The sequence below is a fragment of the Anthonomus grandis genome, chromosome 3, assembly GCF_022605725.1.
Source record: "Anthonomus grandis grandis chromosome 3, icAntGran1.3, whole genome shotgun sequence".
Classification (NCBI taxonomy): domain Eukaryota; kingdom Metazoa; phylum Arthropoda; class Insecta; order Coleoptera; family Curculionidae; genus Anthonomus; species Anthonomus grandis.
This window is the reverse complement of record NC_065548.1, coordinates 47,675,170-47,694,495: the sequence shown is the minus strand read 5'-3', so window position 1 is coordinate 47,694,495 and position 19,326 is coordinate 47,675,170. Positions and strand designations below refer to the sequence as shown.

At 33.3% G+C, this 19,326-nt stretch overlaps 1 protein-coding gene across 5 annotated transcripts in view; it reads right to left on the bottom strand.

The window, feature by feature from the left end:
- The window catches only part of LOC126733808 (centrosome-associated protein 350-like), a 176,318-nt gene that overhangs the window by 17,355 nt on the left and 139,637 nt on the right, over positions 1 to 19,326 (bottom strand). For all 5 annotated transcript variants that reach the window (XM_050437217.1, XM_050437218.1, XM_050437216.1 and 2 more), the window contains one exon: positions 5,143 to 6,671. In XM_050437217.1, the coding sequence (XP_050293174.1) occupies positions 5,143 to 6,671 (1,529 nt within the window). The remainder of the gene's footprint in view (positions 1 to 5,142; positions 6,672 to 19,326) is intronic.

Below are 19,326 nucleotides of genomic sequence, written 5' to 3'. Positions count from 1 at the left end.
AGAGAAGCATTAAACCAGACTAAGGCGACAATCCTGGGCGAAGCTAAACCTTCACCAGAGAAGATAAGAGCTACATCATCAGGCAAAATACTGGACTTCCTAGAAGCTACTGAAACAACAAAGACCTGAACATGTCTGAGTAAATCTATGGGCACAATAGGACTGCAATAGAGCAGATCGCAATGCAGGGAAGCAACTGGAAGATGGAAGCCAAGACCAACCCAGACCCAAGGTTTAAAACTAGAAACCAGAGGAAATGCCAGAAATTTACAATACTCGAAGTATAAACGGCATTTTGCATATATGAAAATAACAAATCGCCTGGCGACGATGTGTATGAGTGTATTTACCAATGAACAGCGTTATCGCATTGGAACAATGCAGTAATTGTTTTATTACACAAGAAGCGAGACATAACAGATTTCACAAAATATCACCCTATCAGTTTATTATCACACATATAGAGCTCTTCATAAAAATTATTACAAAAAGACTAGAGACTAGGCTTAGTCTATTAGCCTAGAGGACAAGCTGAATTCAGATCGGGGTATGGAACCAACGACCATCTGCTAGTGATAAAGAATTTGATAGAGAAATTTGCAGTACAGCAAATTCTTGACACTGATACTAATAAATTATGAAAAAGCATTTGATACCATAAGTCAACAGAAAATGGCAACAGACTGAGTGCCGAATAGGCCATCTCTACATCAACTTAATTAAATATATTTACCAAAACGCTACGGCTAGCGTAAAACTATCCGAATAAGAAACAAAAAAAACTCCTTATACAACGAAGAGTACGGCAAAGAGACACTATCTCTTCATAGTTATTTGCGACTCAAGCGAATGAACACGGTATCAACATAAATAGAGAGAAGTATAAGTCATTGAAGATTAGCAGACGACATCGTCCTCATAGCCGATCGTATGGATGATGCAATTGCAATGCTGCAAAAGCTATATCACGCTTCCATCGAGGTTGGACTAAAAATTAACATGACCAAGACACAAATAATTACTAATCTGGTGTTAAACATTAATATTTCTGTTACTGGAAAAGATATTGAGCAGATTATGCCATATCAATATTTCGAACATGAAATTAGACTAGGCAGGAATAACCAAACATGTGAGCTCCCCCGTTACATAGTATTCCTCAAAAGTAAAACCTTTAATCAATGAGTGCTGCGTGTTTGTTGCGTGGAAAGGTTGTAGGCAAGACCGGCTAACTTAGAGAAACGCAAGGTGTTGGATGTCACAAATAAAGAAATACGTCATAGAATAGGGAGAATCGACGCTATAGAAAGAATTGCTACATTAAAACGAAATTGGGTAGGACACATTGCCACATTATCGGACAACAGTTGGACAAGACATATTGTTGAGTAGAGGCCAAGATAAGAAGGTTTCCGCAGTAGAGGTCACCCACCTACCAGATGGACTGACGACCTGGAGCGTACTAGTGACGATGATGATGATGATGATGGTTATGTTGTTTTAAAAAGCCAACAGTTAAATATTGACGGCTCCAAGAGGAAATACATGGCCTTGAAATGTATGCAAAATGGCTTGCAGAACACCAATCAAAAACCATTATTTTTTACTCAAATACTTATAGTATAATTCCTCAGGTAGCACTCGAAGCAGCAGACTCCAGTGCATGTTTATATAGAGTGGTATGGAACTGCATTTTGCAATGAAGCACTAGATACAGTAAATAACAGTAACATACTCTACCTAATATGGATACGATAAAGTTCATACAGAACCTCACAAAAATAATTACTGCCCTAATATGCTCCCAATATACTTGTCCCTTCACACTTGTACGATTGCCTTGGAAGATATAGAGTCCAGATTATCAAAGAAGAAAGAACATAAGATGACTGTTCCATACTGGAAAGAACTACACATCCATTGGACTTCCTCACTTCGAGCAAAAGATATAAAAAAATGCCTTCTCCAATCAACTGATCTCATGATGTAACCAATATAGAACAGTTCGCAGATGGTCAGGCAATATTGGCAGGGGATAAAGAAGACCTAGAATATATCGCACAGAAACTAAAAGAAACCTATGAAAATTGGGAACTAACTATGAATATTGAAAAAACCAACAAGTACTTATGCCTAGGCAGGAAAAGTTGTAGTCTGAGAGTTGAAAAATCTACAAGAAATAAAAGCCTGTATAGAATATAAATACTTAGGATAATTGGATGAAACTGGTTCAGACGACAAATACATTAAAACGGGAGTGATACGGGCACGGAAAGCAATTACATAATTGTATGAACAGAATTCTCTGAAGTAAAATTATAACGAAGCGTAGGAAATACAATATACAGGGTGTTCGAAAAATAGACGTAGATATTTCAATGGGTGATTCCTTGTAAAAAAATATGAGAAAAATTTTCTATAAACATGGGTCCGGAAATGCACAGTTTTTAAGATACAGGGTGATAATTTTTTTTAAATATAATTTTTTTATTAATTTAAAAAAAAAATTACTCGATTCTTTTGAAATTTGGCAGTATTACTTGTTGTAATAAGAGATTAATTTAGCCCTAATTAGATTAAAATTACAATTAAGGTCCACTGGCGTCCCGGGGGACATCTTAGCAAATATTATTGGCAAAAAAATGTACGCCACTGCTTTTTTTCCAACTCAATATTTGTTGTTTGATTAAGCATTAAAAAATACAATTTTTTGGTCTCTTGTATTTTTTTCGTATCTCACTTCGTTTTTGACAAAAAAAATAAATACCGTTTTATTGCATGCCACTGGACAAAATCGGTTTATTAATTTTTGGTAAAATAAATCACAGTGCCTTGGAAAACAAAAAATCATTTCTGAATGGAGGTTTGACATTGACATGTGTCAGTTCTCTATTATTTACCTAATTTCTACAGTTTTAGGGATGGAAATTTACATGCATGTAATGTATGCACGTGCTTACAGTAATTGTTATTTAGCGAGACGCCTGTATGCGGAAGCATTTCCCCAACGGCAACTTCCAGATAGTAAAACCTTTGAAAGCATGGACCGTAGATTACGGGAAAAAGGTAAATTTTCTTATTTATTTTTCGTGATGTTTTTGACAATAAATTTACTTAGGAAGTTTTGCCATTTCCAACAATGATAAAGGCCGGCGGAAGAAAATCCTAGTGTAAGTACCCGGACTATAGCAGCTCGATTAGGGGATAATCATTCCAACAGCACTGTGTGGCAGGTTCTCTCCGAACAACTTTTGTATCCTTATCATGTTCAACATTTGCAGGATCTACCAAGAGATTTTCTACCCCGTTTGCAGTTTTGCCAATGATATTACGAAAAAGTTAATAATAACAGAAATTTTAATAAAACCGTACTTTTTACAGACGAAGCTGGATGATGGTATTGTTAGTTTTCATAATACTCACTCCATGACGAAGATCCCCATGCTTACGTACAATGTCGCCACCAAGAGCAATTTTTAAATGTGTGGATGGGTGTTATTGGTGACAATTTAATTGGGCCTTTCTTTTTACCCTTAAGATTAAACGGCGAATCTTCTTTCTTCTTAAGAATTTCTTCAACAAGAATTGCCCGTACTGCTGGAAGAAGTTCCTCTAAATGTACGTAATCAAATAACTTTTATGCACGATGGAGCTCCTTCTCATTTTAGTACAGCGGTTAGAACTCATAACAAATCAATAATATAAATCAATCATATAAATCAATAACACTTTTGGGGAAAATTGGGTTGTAAGAAGTGGACCAATTCAATGGCCACCTCGTTATCCTGACTTAAATTCAATAGATTTTTATTTATGGGGCCACCTTAAAAATCTGGTTTATGCTAGTCCCATACAAACAATAGAAGAGTTAAGAAATAAAATTGTAAATACTTGCGAAGAAGTGACAAATAGACCTCGAATTTTAGCTCGAGTGCGTCGTTTAATGATTCGTCGAGTGAGAAGTTGTACATAAATGGATGGTGGACATTTCCAACATTTGATGTAGTTGTTGTTGCAATAAAAAGCTCCTAGAAATGTTTTTGATTTTTTGTTTTCTAAGGCACATGTGATTTTTTTTAGAAAAAATTAATAAACCAGTTTTGTCCAGTGGCATGCAATAAAACAGTATTTATTTTTTTTGTCGAAAATTAAGTGAGATAAGAAAAAAATACAAGAGGAAAAAAGTTGTATTTTTAAATGCTTAATTAAACAATAAATATTAAAGTGGAAAAAGGCAGTGGCGTACATTTTTTTGCCAATAATATTTGCTAAGATGTCCGGGACGCCACTGGACCTTATAATTTTAATCTAATTAGGGCTAAATTAGCCTCTTAATATAGCAAGTAATACTGCCAAATTTCAAAAGAATCGAGTAAATATTTTGTTTAATATTAATAAAAAATTCATATTTAAAAAAAAAATTTATCACCCTGTATCTTGAAAACTGTGTATTTGCGGCCTCATGTTTATAGAAACTTTTTCTCATATTTTTTACAAGGAATCTTACCATTGAAATATCTCCGTCTATTTTTCGAACACCCTATATATAACACTATAATTAAAAGCAATTTATTACACGGTCCAGAATCTAGGAGAATGACGGAAAACGTAAAAGAATAGTATAAGCAACTGAAATGAATGAATTAAGATCAGCCAGAATATCAAGAACTTCAGAATACAATTTAAACTGATATGAAGGAAAGCAACTTGTAGGTATCTACATAAACGTATGAATGACAACAGAATTCCTAAACAAACAATGAATTGAATATTATATTATCGGAACAAAGGACGCCCAAAAAGAAAGAACTCGTAAAGCAATAAGTGTGAAAAACTGAAAAGATAGACAATGGGAGGATAGAAGTAAATGGAGTCTAGATATCGGACAACATTTTAAACTGATTAAATAAATATATATGATGTAACCATATATTTATTACTCCGCATTTTTTTTGATATAGCTCTAATCTAACTTAATTATCGTACAACTAAGAAAGTTCCACTCTACTTCTATCAGATTTCCACAATATACTAATTAAATAATTTTAGCTCTGATAACAGAATCAAATTTCTTTCTTCAATTTATTTTATAAAGACATAAGTAAAAAATCCAAATATTCATAATTTAGCCAAATAACTTACTTGTTTCTGACACCACTTGGTCCACACTCCTTTCAACTGCCGCCATTTCAGGAATTCTTCTCTCCACACTAACTGAACTGCATGGCTTGGGAATGGAGAAATCTCTTTGAACAGATTCAGGCGAACTGGTGCTCGCAGATCTCTGCGATTCTATTGCCGGAATGTCTGACGATATACTGGATAATGACTCAACGCTGGCATTTGGTATGTTTTCAACGGATCGAAGAGCTGCTTTTTCTTCGTCTGTTTTATTCTCCATTGATTGTATAGCATCATCTTGGTCCAGGGTCGTAGAGTTTTGGCTATTATTACTAACACCCACGGAAGTGCCCTCGGGGATTCTGTTTTGTATTGATAACACAGTACTTGCACTATCGTCGATTTGCTCAAAACTTTCTTCTGCCACATTCTCTGTAGATAATGACTCAACTGGTTCGAACGAATGAATTTCGGTGGCTTCAGGTTCCGCAGTAATATCATGAGGTCCGTCTGAAATCCGGTTACTGGCGATTGAGAGATGTACGTCGGATGTTTCTGAAATATCGTGTTCTTCACTAGCAGAAGGTTCCACCGATTGTACATTGGAACTGGTGGACACTTGTATATTGGGTTCTGCGATGGAATCGTGCTGCACCGTAAACTCAGTATCACTTGATATTTCGATAACCGAAATTTGATCATTTTCATTATCTTCAATTGAAGGAATTTCTTCAATTTCAACTGCACTTGCTATTTTCTCCTTACTTTCGCTAATACTACTACATGGCTCTTCCACTACGTACACTAAAGCATCAGATAAGAGTTCTGGTTCTGTATTTGTATTACTCTCTGCATCTATCTGGTGTTCCAATTCATTTGACACCGCAATAGTGTCATTTAGTTCTTCTGCAACAATTTCATCAACACCCGCTTTACTAATAGGACTGTCCTCATTTTCTTTATGAACTACGGCTTTTATTGGTTCTTCTAATGCTAATTCACTCTTGATAGAAGCGGATTCTTTAGTTGACACTGAATTTAAATTTAAAATATTATCTTTAATTTTGCTAAAGTCCTCTATTAGTTGACTTATAGATGATACGCTATTTTGTTCTTCCGAAACTGTGGCTGCAGTTTCAATATCAAAATCGGCGGTGTAATTGGCCGATGATACTGCCTTATTCGATTCTTCCAATGCCGGAGAATTATCTTCTGTTAAGATATTTGTTTGGGATATCTCTGAAGATTCCTTAATAGATTTTTTAGAATTATCAACACTTATTGATTGCTGTAGTGTTTCGTGAGTTAACTGAGGCATTGAATGTACATCCTCAATTTCATTAGATATAACTGACAGTGTGCCAAGACTTTTAGATCTTCTGGGTGGTCTATGCCTAAGTTCGCTAGGTATTTTCGAAGTAATAGTGACAATCTTTGTTTCCAAATCGGCTATAGCCTTTTCTTCGTCCTGCAGTTTCTTGTGCCATTGTAATAACTCTTCTACGGTCTTTTTTCGTTTGGCCAGTGCTTGTTCTCTCATTAAAAGTGTCCTGAAATGGATAAAAAACTTGAGTGAGAGGTGAAATTTGTGAAATAAAGTAAACAACGATTTTTTAGCCATAGATTTTAAAGCAAGACTATGGAATGTGTTTGGAAGTTAAAGGAAAAAGAAAATTAAATTGATAAAATTTTATATTGTTATTATCCTATATTTCTATCCGCTATGTTGATAGGAGGTAATACGCTGATTTCGGCTAAGCATGTACTTGGCGAAGTTAAAAAATTGCATGGTTACAGTTTGCTGTCAATCAATATTGGACAATCTCAGTTCACGTGTCATTCATTGAGAAAAGGTGGATTACTTCTTGATTTTATTAAAATGCATGATTTTGATTATGGCAAAGTTAAGAAACTTATGTTCAATTCTATATTTTAAAGCGTTAAAAACATGAGCATTTCTTAAATTATTTAAACTTTTTATACTTCTTGTAATAAATTTGAAAGTAAAATTGTTTTTATTTTTTTAAGCGAAAACCATGTGTCAGACGAAAAAAACCAAGAGATCAAATTTGCTAAAAAGTTATTGAGGATTTTAAAAATATTTTTTATTTTAAGAAAAAGCAGTGGCGTACTATTTTTTTCACTAAAAATATTCAATATAAGACCTGTAGGAACGCCACTGGTAGAGAACATATTTTTTTGCATATCAAAAAATGCGTCTTGATGCATAGACTACATGTACTAAATTCTAAATTGCATAAAAATGTCTACAATATTGTTATTTATGTTTATTGTTTTAAGTTATTATTAAAAAACTGATTTTTTTTAAGACCCTGTATTTAAAAAGTTAAGACGTTTAGGACATATGTTTATAGAAACTTTTTTTCTTAAAATGGGTCCAGGAATCACCCCCTTACATATTAGCACGTCTTTAAGAAACACCCTGTATATAACCTAGGCTAAGTAACTACAGCTTCTGTAAAAGGATCTAGGTGCAGAATAAAGTTTGGTGATGACCTCTTAGATGTGTTTCAGGCAAGCACAAATCTAAAACAGGGAGACGTACTATACGTTTTTTAATATCGCATTGGAGAAACTAGTAAGAAAAGCCAAAATACAGTATACTCGCGGTAACGTGAACTTACGATTTTATGAACAACTCATTAATGTGAACACCAATATTTTCCTATGTTAATTCTATAGTGTGAACGAACCCATATTTCGATAATGTGAATTTTAAGAAATCTTTAGTAATCCTGTGTAGACTTGTTTAGGCTTGTTAGTGGATATTGGGTTTACGCATTTGAAACGTTGTTTGGTCATTTAGTTGATGTTTATTAGATAAGAGAGAGTGTCGCATCTTGCGCAGTGGCCTTTTAAAATGGTTTAAATGTTTAACTCTTTATGAGAAATCAAAAATTTTGGAAGAGCACAAAAATGGTATGAGTGTTACTGTCCTAGCAAAGAAATATCAAATAGCAAAATCAACTATTTGTGCAATTAAAAATTAAAAAAAAAAATTCTAAAAGGAGAGAGTTTAAGACCTAACAAAATAAAAAATGCACGTGCAGAAAACCCCAAGATGGAAACTTTGCTGTATAAATGGTTCACCAAACAGCGTGAACGAAATTTGCCAGTTACGGGTGATACGCTTAAAGAAAAGGCTCTAGATTTACATAGAAAATTAAAACTCAACGATAAATTTAATGCAAGCGATAAATGGTTTCAAAAATTTTAACGGCGATATGGTATAAGGCTGCTTAAAATTGCAGGAGAAAAGTTGTCCTCGCAGCCTCACCTTGTAAATCCCTTTATTGAAGGCTTAAGAAAAAAGATAAAGCAGCTTAATCTTAGTGGAGATCAAATTTATAATGCAGATGAGACGGGTTTATATCGGAAGTTATTGCCAGATAAAACCTATGCAATTTTTGAAAAAACGGCGCCTGGTCTAAAAAAATAGCTAAACAAAGAATAACTTTTTTGGGGTGCACAAATGCTACAGGATCACACAAACTAACGCCTTTAGTACTAGGAAAAGCAAAATCACCCAGATGTTTTAAAGGATTTGATAATCCAGTCATCTATAAAAGCACTAAAAATGCCTGGATGACGCAGGAAATTTTTAAAAATAGTTTTTTAAGCATTTTGTTCCAGAGGTAAGTGAAAGTTTTGTTTGCTTTTTAATTTTTTTAAGACTAAATTGGGTTTTTAGGTTAAATCATTTTTACAAAGCAAAAACCTTCCTTTAAAAGCCGTTCTCCTGTTAGACAATGCCCCTTCGCATCCACCGGCAGAAGAATTAAAAACTTCTGATGGACACATTTTTGTTGTCTACATGCCCCTAAATGTTATACCATTAATTCAACCATTAGACTAAAATGTTTTGCGAATAACCAAACTATTTTACAGAAAAGGCCTATTAAGTTCAATTGTATCAAAGGGTCAAGGAGTAGCTGAGGTCCAAAAAGTTATAACTTTAAGAGATGCTATTATGCAATTGCATATGGCCTGGCAAAAAATAGAGCCTTCAGTAATTTCAAAATGTTGAAATAATATTTTGGGAAAAAATTTGGAGGAGGATGATCTACCTTTAGCTCGACTAAAAGAGATGTGGGAAGATGATGTTAGAGCAGCTGCAGTTAATAAAACCATTACATTGCTTCAAACAATTGAACAGGTATTATTTAGTGCTAGTTACTCCTTTTAATTTTCGATTTTTGGAAATTAAAAGAAGAAAGTCTGTAATATTTTTAGAATTTCATTGAGATATGATTGTTTTTAGATTGATTATAATCCCAAAGACATTGAGGAATGGAATACAGATGCAGTGAAGGAAAATCTCGATAGCAATGATTCAGAAGATAGTGACTGCGAGATATTAACCATTTGGAGGCTCTTGCAGCCTTGAAACTTGTCACACAATGGGCCAATCAAAACTATGTCGACATAAAGGACATTATTACACTAAAAGGTTTAGAAGAAAAGGCTGTAGTCTTAAACCTGTCGCAAAAAAAGTGCAAACAAAAATTACATTTTTTTTTTAAATAAAACTTTTGTATAATGCTTAAAACTGTAATAAATAAATTTATAAATAAATACAAACATAAATAAAGTACAATGTAGTTCCCTTTTATTTTAATTTTAGCTATTTTTAATATAATCTCCATAATATGATCATTTCAGTAATGCGAACTAAGTCGAAATTTTTTGAGTTCACATTAACGCGAGCCTACTGTACAATTTTAGCTATTCAGGGCCAGTGGATCAAACCTGCTGCTAGCATATGTCTTTAAGTTTATAAAATATTTGTTATACAGGCTTCCATTACCCTAGTGTGCATTTGACGCCCAAATTGGCCCACATAATTGCAATCTCCACAGCTCAATGATTAAACCCCGATTTAGTTATCTTTTAGAGTTTTCAATTCCTCTTAATATTGGATAGAACATCAGAAGAAAGATGACCACTTGGAGAACCGAAATTAAGGTGGTGTATTAATATAACATCGGACTTCAGGAAAATGGGAATTGAGAATGGTTTAGAAGTTATGTAAGACCGAGGCAAATTGTTTCCTGAGCCAAGGCCCATCAGGAGCTGTACCGCCAGCATATTCATATTCTGCCAACGCTAAGCTCGTTCGGCTTGATTCGTTGCATCGGTTGTTCTAGCGTAGGCAAAATATGTACACGGAATTGAAACGTTGGCACATTATAAAATAACAAAAGTCAGTAGATTTGTTCGCTTGCTTGTGTTAAATTGTATCCTCATCCATTCAGTTTATAGCTTGCATTCAGGTCATTCAGGGTATTATAAAATTAATATAATGTCTGACAAAAGGCCAGTTAATTATAATTATTTTGACGTGAATCCCAACGAGTTCAGAATAGCTATAAGTATAGTCGAAGAGGTTGAAGTAAGTGTGTTTATTATGTTTAATTTTTGTTCTAACCTATAAATTACTCATTTCGTGCGCTTGAGCTGGGGTGTTACCTATAGTAGTTCCACTGTCTAAATATATTCTAATAATATAATAATAATTAGAATATCTTTAGACTATTAGACGGTGGTAGTTCTATAGTAAGTTTCTGCATATGATATCACAGTATTCACATTTAGACCGTCTAATTGGCGGATCCATTTATTCAGTATCATTTTACTGAATTCATCATTCTTTTTTGGTTACTTTCCGCTTGTTTCAGTTAATATATACCTATCAGTTTTTCTATATCTAGTTCTGCTATTTCCAAGCTATTTTCCTTTAAAAATTGCCAATGCTTTAATAAATAATATTTATTAGTTTAGTTTTTATGATGCTTATTTTTTTTATAAATAAAATTATCTGATAATTATAAAAGAAACCCAGAAATTTTTGACTTAAACATTTATTACTATTTTATTAAATAAAAACTCCAAAGGTTATAGGAAAATATGAAAAATTACACTGTAGCTTACACAGGGTCATTTTTAGAATTATTAGATTATAGATTATCATTTTGTTACTAAAAATTCAAAAAAATAATAAATATATTTTTGAATCATAAACATCATACTGTTCTGATGTTAGGGGTTTAGATATAAATCTATAGTTGCATTTTGGAATGGAAGTTGACAACTATTTTTTGGGTTTTTTTATGCAAAGAAAATATACACTGCACCGCAAAATTAACCGGACACCCAAATTTTTTCCATAAGACACAATACAATCATGACCTAGTTTAAGTACCCATAACTCGTTTAAAAATTAAGCTATTGAATCGATCAATGACTGACTATAATTGCATGATCTCTGTGATCCTTTGGCGACGACAGTATTTTCTACACGGCGATTAAATTTTTTGGAGCAAGCGAGTCCATAAGAATTCAACTACGAAAGATGTAACAAAACTTTTAAGCATTCTGTAGAAAATACTGTCATTAAAGTTATAGCCAGCAATTTTTTTCAATAATTTTCTTTTTCAAACGACTCAATAACTTAATTATTAAAGGAGTTATGAGTACTTAAACTAGGTCATGTTTGTATTGTATCTTCTGGAAAAATGTTGAGTGTCCTGTTATTTTTGCGGTGCAGTGTAGTAGGTGATATTTCTTTACAGGAATGGGTGACCAAATTTATTGAGGTAACAAAAGTTACTTGGCGATGCACCACCACTGTAAAAACACCAGTTGTAAAATCGAGAAAAAATATTTTAAGAAAATACTACCATTGTCACTTCAATGTAAAACAATCTCGCTCCACGAAGAAGTCTCGCGTAACATCAACTGTCCTGCGAAAATGAAAGTAGTTCTTGAAAAGCCTAGACCACATAATTTAGAGGATATCAAATTTTGGCCATGTATCATTACACTTAACTTTGATCACAACCACACTATAAGTAGTGGAGAAGCTCTTCTAAAAAGGCCAGTCGGACAAGCCACCAAAGAAGAGATTTTACAATTATTTGAAAAGGGGCATTCAGCAGCATCTACGTACCACACATTCATCGCTATCAAAATGGAAGAACTAGGCGATGAATATGAACGTTATGTTTTAGATAGATACGTTTGTCCAATTAAATCAGATTTTTCAAATTTGTGGGCTAAGCATTTCAAAGACAATTATGGTGAACGTACTGGGGAAGGAATGATAGATACATTAGAGCCCAATTTAGATAATAATAAGTCAACCATGTCTAAAATAGTAATATCTGGGAATCACTATGCCGTTTGTTTATGTACACCTATTATGCAAAGAGCTGCATATAATCTTATTCAGTCGTCCGAAATATTATTCGTGGATGCAACTGGCAACTGTGACGTGCAAAATCATAAGGTTTATTTTTTTGCAACTGTATCTCCGGCAGGAGGTATTCCAGTAGGGTGTGTTATTTTTAGTTCGCAGAAAGAGGACTTATTTGATTTAGCAGTTTCCACCTTAATAGAAATTATGCCCGTGAAAATTTTTCCAAATGTAATACTGACTGACGATGATCTAACTGAGAGACATGTGCTAAAGAAGTATTGGCCTGAATCAGAACTGCTGCTTTGTGCTTTGCATGTTTTAAAAGCAGTTTGGAAATGGTTAGGAGCAGCAAATAATCATATTCAGAAGACAGATAGGCACTTTATATATAAAATGTTCAAAAATATTTTGGAATCTAAAAGTGAAGAAGACGTTGAATTAAATAAAAAAATAATGTTTGAGCAATGTAAATATCCACAATTCTTAAATTATATTAACAAATATTATTTGGCAGATAACAAAATCAAAAGCTGGTGTTTAAATTATAGGCAGAAATTTATAACTCATGGATCAGATACCAACAATTATGTGGAAGTTATGTTCAGAATTTTTAAAGACATCCCACTGGAAAGAACTAAGGCATTTACTTTAAACCAGTTAACTGATTTTGTTATTGTCAATTTTGAGTCTCATTACAAACAAAAACTATTGGATATTGTTTTAAATAGGGAAAGGAAAACTACCTTACGTCGTTATTATCCAGATGAGAAAAATGTTTCTTTAGATAAAATAGAACAGCTTTCTAGTAGCAAATACCACGTCAAAAGTAGTTCAGATTCATCAGAAACCTACTTTGTTGATATGGTATCTGGTATTTATTCTTGTCCGCAAGGATGCTCAGGAAAACTGTGTAAGCACCAATCGGCTATAATAAAACAATTTCATACGAGGGTTGTCTTTTAAGTTTTGCATATGCAGCTGGAATAAAACAAAAAATAACTTTTAACGACTTTATTGTTTTTCAAAGTATTCTCCACGAAATTTAATGCACTTTTGCATGCGTTCAAACCAGTTGTCAAAGCTGTTATTCCACTCGTTTGTGGGTACTGTCAAAATTGCATTTTTAAAGGCGTTAACTGCTTCCTCTGGCGTCTGAAACCTCTGACCACGCAGTTCATTCTTGATTTTTGGAAAAGTATAGAAATCGTTGGGACTTAGGTCGGGACTGTACGGAGGATGATCCAATAATTCGACGTTTTGATAAGTTAAAAATTCAATAGTTTTCCGGGCTGTGTGCTGTGTGCGAACTTGCATTGTCTTGGTGGAGGATGATTCGTCGTTGTGGGTTCGCTTTTCGAAGCTCAGCGATGACTTTCGGCAAACAAATGGTAATGTGCCAATCGGCAGTAACAGTTCGTTGATTCTCCAGAGGAATTGTTGCAACATGACCTGCTTTTGAGACAAATGTTGCAATTATCTTTTTGGATACACTTCGAAAACGAATGACTTTTGTTGGCTTTTCTTCATCTTGAAATACCCATACAGACGACTGACGTTTATTTTCAGGTTCATATGAGTAAATCCATGATTCATCACCAATGACAATGCTGTACACATTTTTAGAGTTTCCTGCCTCAAAGCGGTCTAGAGTTGTTTGACACCACATCACCCTAGCTTCTTTCTGTTCTTCAGTTAACAGATGCGGTATCCAGCGGGAAACTAATTTTCTTACCCGTAATTCTTCATGCAAAATTTTTTGAATTGAGGTCTTTAAAATCGCCAATGAAGCCTCAATCTCACGATATGTCACATGTCGATCTTCCGTGATAAGCATACGCACAGCATCGATGTTTTCTTGGGTGACAGCCGTTTTTGGTGCACCTGACCTTGGATCGTCGCTAAGACTAACCCGTCCATGCTTGAATTCTCTGAAAATGTTCTCTGTTTAATTCCATGGTATGCGCAATTTGCTACCTTTAAAAATTCACTGTAGCTGTAAAACTATATGTATCGCACTGACGTTTTGAATTTAAGAAAAGTAAAGTTTGAGGTTAAGTTTGCCTAATGACATTTGATTAGTGACGCCCTCTATGTTTCTATATGCAAAACTTAAAAGACATCCCTCGTATAGTGGATGTTGCAAATACTTTGACACTTGCTACTAGAAAACAAATATATGAAATTGCAACTGGCACAAAACCGTTGGCAGAAATATTTGCCCCGTTAAAATTATCTGATATTGAACAAACTAGTACTCATAAAACCTCACATACAGAAACAAATAATAAAACATTAGAAGAAATTGACAGTGAAAACATAGTAGAAAACTCCAGAATTCAAATAAATACACCATCAAATGAGGATCTCGAACATCTTAGACAAAAGTGGGAAATATTCAGCAATCGAATAATGCATCATTTAGAAGACGATCCGACTGGTTTTTATCCTGCTGTTAATGCATTTTTGAGTAATGCTGAAACGCATGCCCATAGTTCCACAGCTCTAATGTCTGGAGTCTACACTTCATTTAAATATAAAGGTGCCCTTCCGAAACGTAAAACACATATTTTACATAAGGGTAAAAAAATGTCAGTCCAACCAACATCCGTGTCCCGAAGGAAATCCGCAATGACCGGACGTAGAAACTTAACAGCAGGAAGAAAAGTAGAAACTTTGGGTAAAAAAAAAATAAAGCCCCTCATGCTCTTCAGAAATGTGTTGCGAGCAATATCGGTTTAGGTGGAAATAAATTTAAAAAATAAAGCATTTTATGGTTCTGTTATTTTTTTTAAATTAAAATATGAGCTAAAATATCGCAGTAAAAATTCCTATACTACAATGTCTTGCCTTGTCTACATAGTCTGTATTATTTAGTTCAACTTATGTAAGGCTTAAAATATGTTTATGTAGAAAACTAAAGATCTAAGTTTATATTTTTTATAGATATGTAACTCAATCTTTTTAGCGTATATTAGGTGTATTATAAAATATATTCCTGCGCAAAACTTGAAGTTTTATATAAAACACAGTTTATAAAAAACTTTAAAACGTACCTAGTATGCATAAAGTAAGTAACAAATTCGTTATTGAATAATCCAAAAATATTCCATATTTGCCTTATAAGTTACACTGTATTATATATTTTAATGCTAAAAGATGCGTAATTAAAAATTATTATATACGTATTCGTGGAAGTTTCCGAAATATTTTTGAATTACGAGATAATACATTTTTGTTCGTTATGTAAAATGCCAACGTGCTGGTTCCGCGTGTATTTATTGCCTACGCTAAAACGAATCAAGCCGAACGAGCTTAGCGTTGGCAAAATATGAATATGCGTACCGCTACGGAGTAAGTAAGTAATGAGAGCATGTTCTTTACAGATAAACGCAACCCTTTAGTAGACCAGGGCTTATGATGTTTGATTTTGGCATGCCTTAGAGGAAGAGCTTTAAAAGCAAGGCTAGATAATAACTTAACTTCGTAAACCTAAAACACTCAGTATCGACATCATCAGAGAGGAAGTTTCAATCAGTTGTTTGACATAAGGAGAACTTAAAATTCAGAAAACTTTTATTTCGAAAAATACGGCCTTATCATCATGACAAAATTGCTGCTTGAATAGAAAAACCGGTATATTCAGTGAATTCCCGATTTAAAGATGACCTGACATAGTCTATGGTAGTAGAACTAGTTTTAGTTATTGTTAGAGCGAAGCTTTAATGGAGGGGCTCTCCCGCAGGGGAGTTTTCCACTAAATTCGAACCGGTCGGACAAAAGTGCTTGTAACTTTGGTTGTATTTTGGTTAGAGGACCGATGTTTACCTTTTTATAATCTAGAAATGAGGCTTTAACTTGATTATATACAAATTTTCATTTGTTTTTTTTTGTTTAGAACTAGGACGCCTTTAACCCATTCGTTCCTATTGTACTCATATGAGTACAGTGAACAAAAAGACCTAGTGCTGACATCTATTTTTGAATTTTGAAATTTCCGTGAAATATAGGGATCTGTAAACAAGTATAATTTCATGTAGACTTTTAAAAATGTGGTTATCGCGATGCAGAATTTTGTTGTTGTTGATTTTGATAGTCAGTGTCCAACTAGTGTTAAAATCCTGTGACTGCCCAACGTAAGTTATAGTTTTTTGTTGCCATTTGATAAATCACTAGGTTTCATTGTTGATTATAATGGTCTTAGGGGAGTCTAATAAATTGTTTACAAAAAAACATAGAAAATATGTCTTTGGCTCTGTCGCCTAACAATATTTTTTTTATTGCTAGAACTGATAACAAAAAATGGATTTTGATGACGATGCCTATGTGCCATGTGCCAATTCCCACCTCACATTTTTATGGTAAAAGGTATCAAAGGCTTGGAGCTGCCCTAGAAGATATCTGTGCCACAAATAAGAACGTTCCAGCTGATATCATTATAATACCACCTGATCCTGACAGTCAGACTGACGAAGAGGATATAGATGATGATTTGATTGAAGAGAATGAAGTAAGCCAGTTTCCTAGGGATATCCCAGGTCAAATTGAGGACACTATGTGGATGAGAATGAAGATACTAGTGATGAAGATATGGATATGCCGTTATCTGTTTTGCGCCAAAATCTACTAAAAGGCTCTGCAGCTATCAAACTAGAAGATGCTGGTCAATCGTTGCGAAAAAAAGGAAAATCCAGTGAACCCAGATGGACTGAAAATATTATTGATATATCTTTACCATCAACGCCTGGGGCCGCTGATCGGTTAGAAATAGTCAAAAGCGACTTACAGGATTGTACTCCAATTGAAATCTTTGAAAAAATATTTGATGAAAAGATTGTAGACCATATTGTATGTACTTTAATTATTTTTCCACGACAAATATTCTTCATTCTACTAAAGAGATTTAGCAGCTCCTATGAGGTTTTTATTTTTTCTAATTTTTTTCTCAGTTTTATTACCGTATTTGTTGCTTCAGGAGTCGAGTCTCTTTTAAACATATGTACGAGATTTAAAAAATGTTGACTTAATTCTTCTACTGCAACTTCTTTTCTCTTCTAGATCATCTGGATGTGAAGATGATGAAGGCAAATTTGGAACCATATCTTGTTGAAAAAACGTAAGTGTGTCATCTTTTTCTTAACTGTTATTTTCATTTGTGATCACTTCTATATTAGAATTATCCATCATATCTTCAAAAAAATGTCATCAATATTTTCCTCTAGGGCTATTTTAGTTACTATTGAATTTAATCTTTTTGTTATGAATACTAGGTATCATCTGTTTTATTTTTTTTACATAAAATAGACCTAATAAAATATTGAATGATTTCTTACAGCTTTTTTTACTGATTAACAGTGGTGTTCGTATAAACTCCTTAAGTTTGGTTATATTGTCTATAGATAAGTAAGATGTCCAATCTATGGTAGATAATATTAGGTAGATGAGTAAAATAAAAAGAAAATAAATAATAATCTATATATTCCTCTACATTCTGTATCATTAACACACAAAAATATACTTCTAATTCAACCATTTCTAATCCGCAAAGTCTTGAGCTTTTGCTTTCATATTTTAAGCAAAAGTAATTGCTTTATTTTTATTCATTAGGCCCTTTAAATTGCAAATCTAAACTAAATAGGTAGCACCTTATTAAAATCTAAGAATTTATATGTACTTATGTATTCATATACATAAAAATAAAAAAAACCTAATTTAGAAACAAAGCACTATCGAAATTCTAAAACCCAAAATACAACACACCTTCACAATATTGTTCTTAAATTCTAGTAGTAGCATTGTATTCATTAAATATTTTAACACGCCTCATCTTGTATATTAAAATCATCAACAAAAATGAAACAAAAACCATTATATTATTGGTTTTTGTAACATAACACATATATTCACTCTGTTACTACCAATTTTACAGCACCAAACAAATCACATAAAAACATTTATCTTTCTATCTGTAACGTAGTATAGTATGTAGTGATAAATAAGCGCATTTCTCAACTACATATTATACTGCGGTGCAGAGCCGCCGAGTTCTATGGTGTTCTGTGCTGTAGTATAGTATGTAAATATGCTGCCCGGAGCGTGAAATTTTTTCAGTAAAGTGACTATTTCTTTAATTTTTGTTAGTTTTGTTGTTATTTATTTATTTTTTGTTAGGTATATTACGGAAAAATTTACAGGTTCCTTTATATTTCCTTTTTTGTACATTTTTTTTCTTTAATTACTGTTAACTATAAGTTGAGACTACATTATTTAAAGTGCGTTTCAAGTGCATAATTATTTGGCACATGTGTGTTATTTAGCATTTAATGAAATCTGTTAGAGGGTTGAGTTTGAATAGCCCTAGGCTAGACTTCGCCAACTGATAGGTTAAGAAATATATTATAATACAAATATTATGTGATGAATTTTTGCAAATAAAAGTCGTTTATTATTATTATTATATGCATATTTCAGAAATTATGAATAAAAATATCAGAGTTGTATAATTTTTAAATAAATTAATTTAGGCTCTTTTTACTTCAAATACTTTAACGTTTACTTCAAAATTGAAGAACTTGTCATTGGACTAACTACCTCTTCAACTTTTTTTTTTAGAATTTTCTTAACAACGCTTTGGTATTTTTCTTTAGATCGCAAAGATGACATATTTTGTACTTAAGGGAAATTATTTCAAATTGCTGAGAATTTTGAGATAAAGCGGAAAAAAAATCGCGGAAAATCTCGGTCTAGAAATTTATATAACAACTTTGAACCAATAGCTTTAATATCTGCTTAATAGGTTTAGGAAAGAGCTTTACACAGTTATCGAGGTTTCATTATTAATATAAGAGGAAAAGAATATATAAGACTAGTATGAGACTACGAACTTTGCTCGTACTTGTTGTGGTGGGAGAGTTAATATAGGTACCGGATGTCCAAATAAGAAAGGACGCCGGCTGTATCTCGAAAACTATTCATCGCACAGCGCTGAA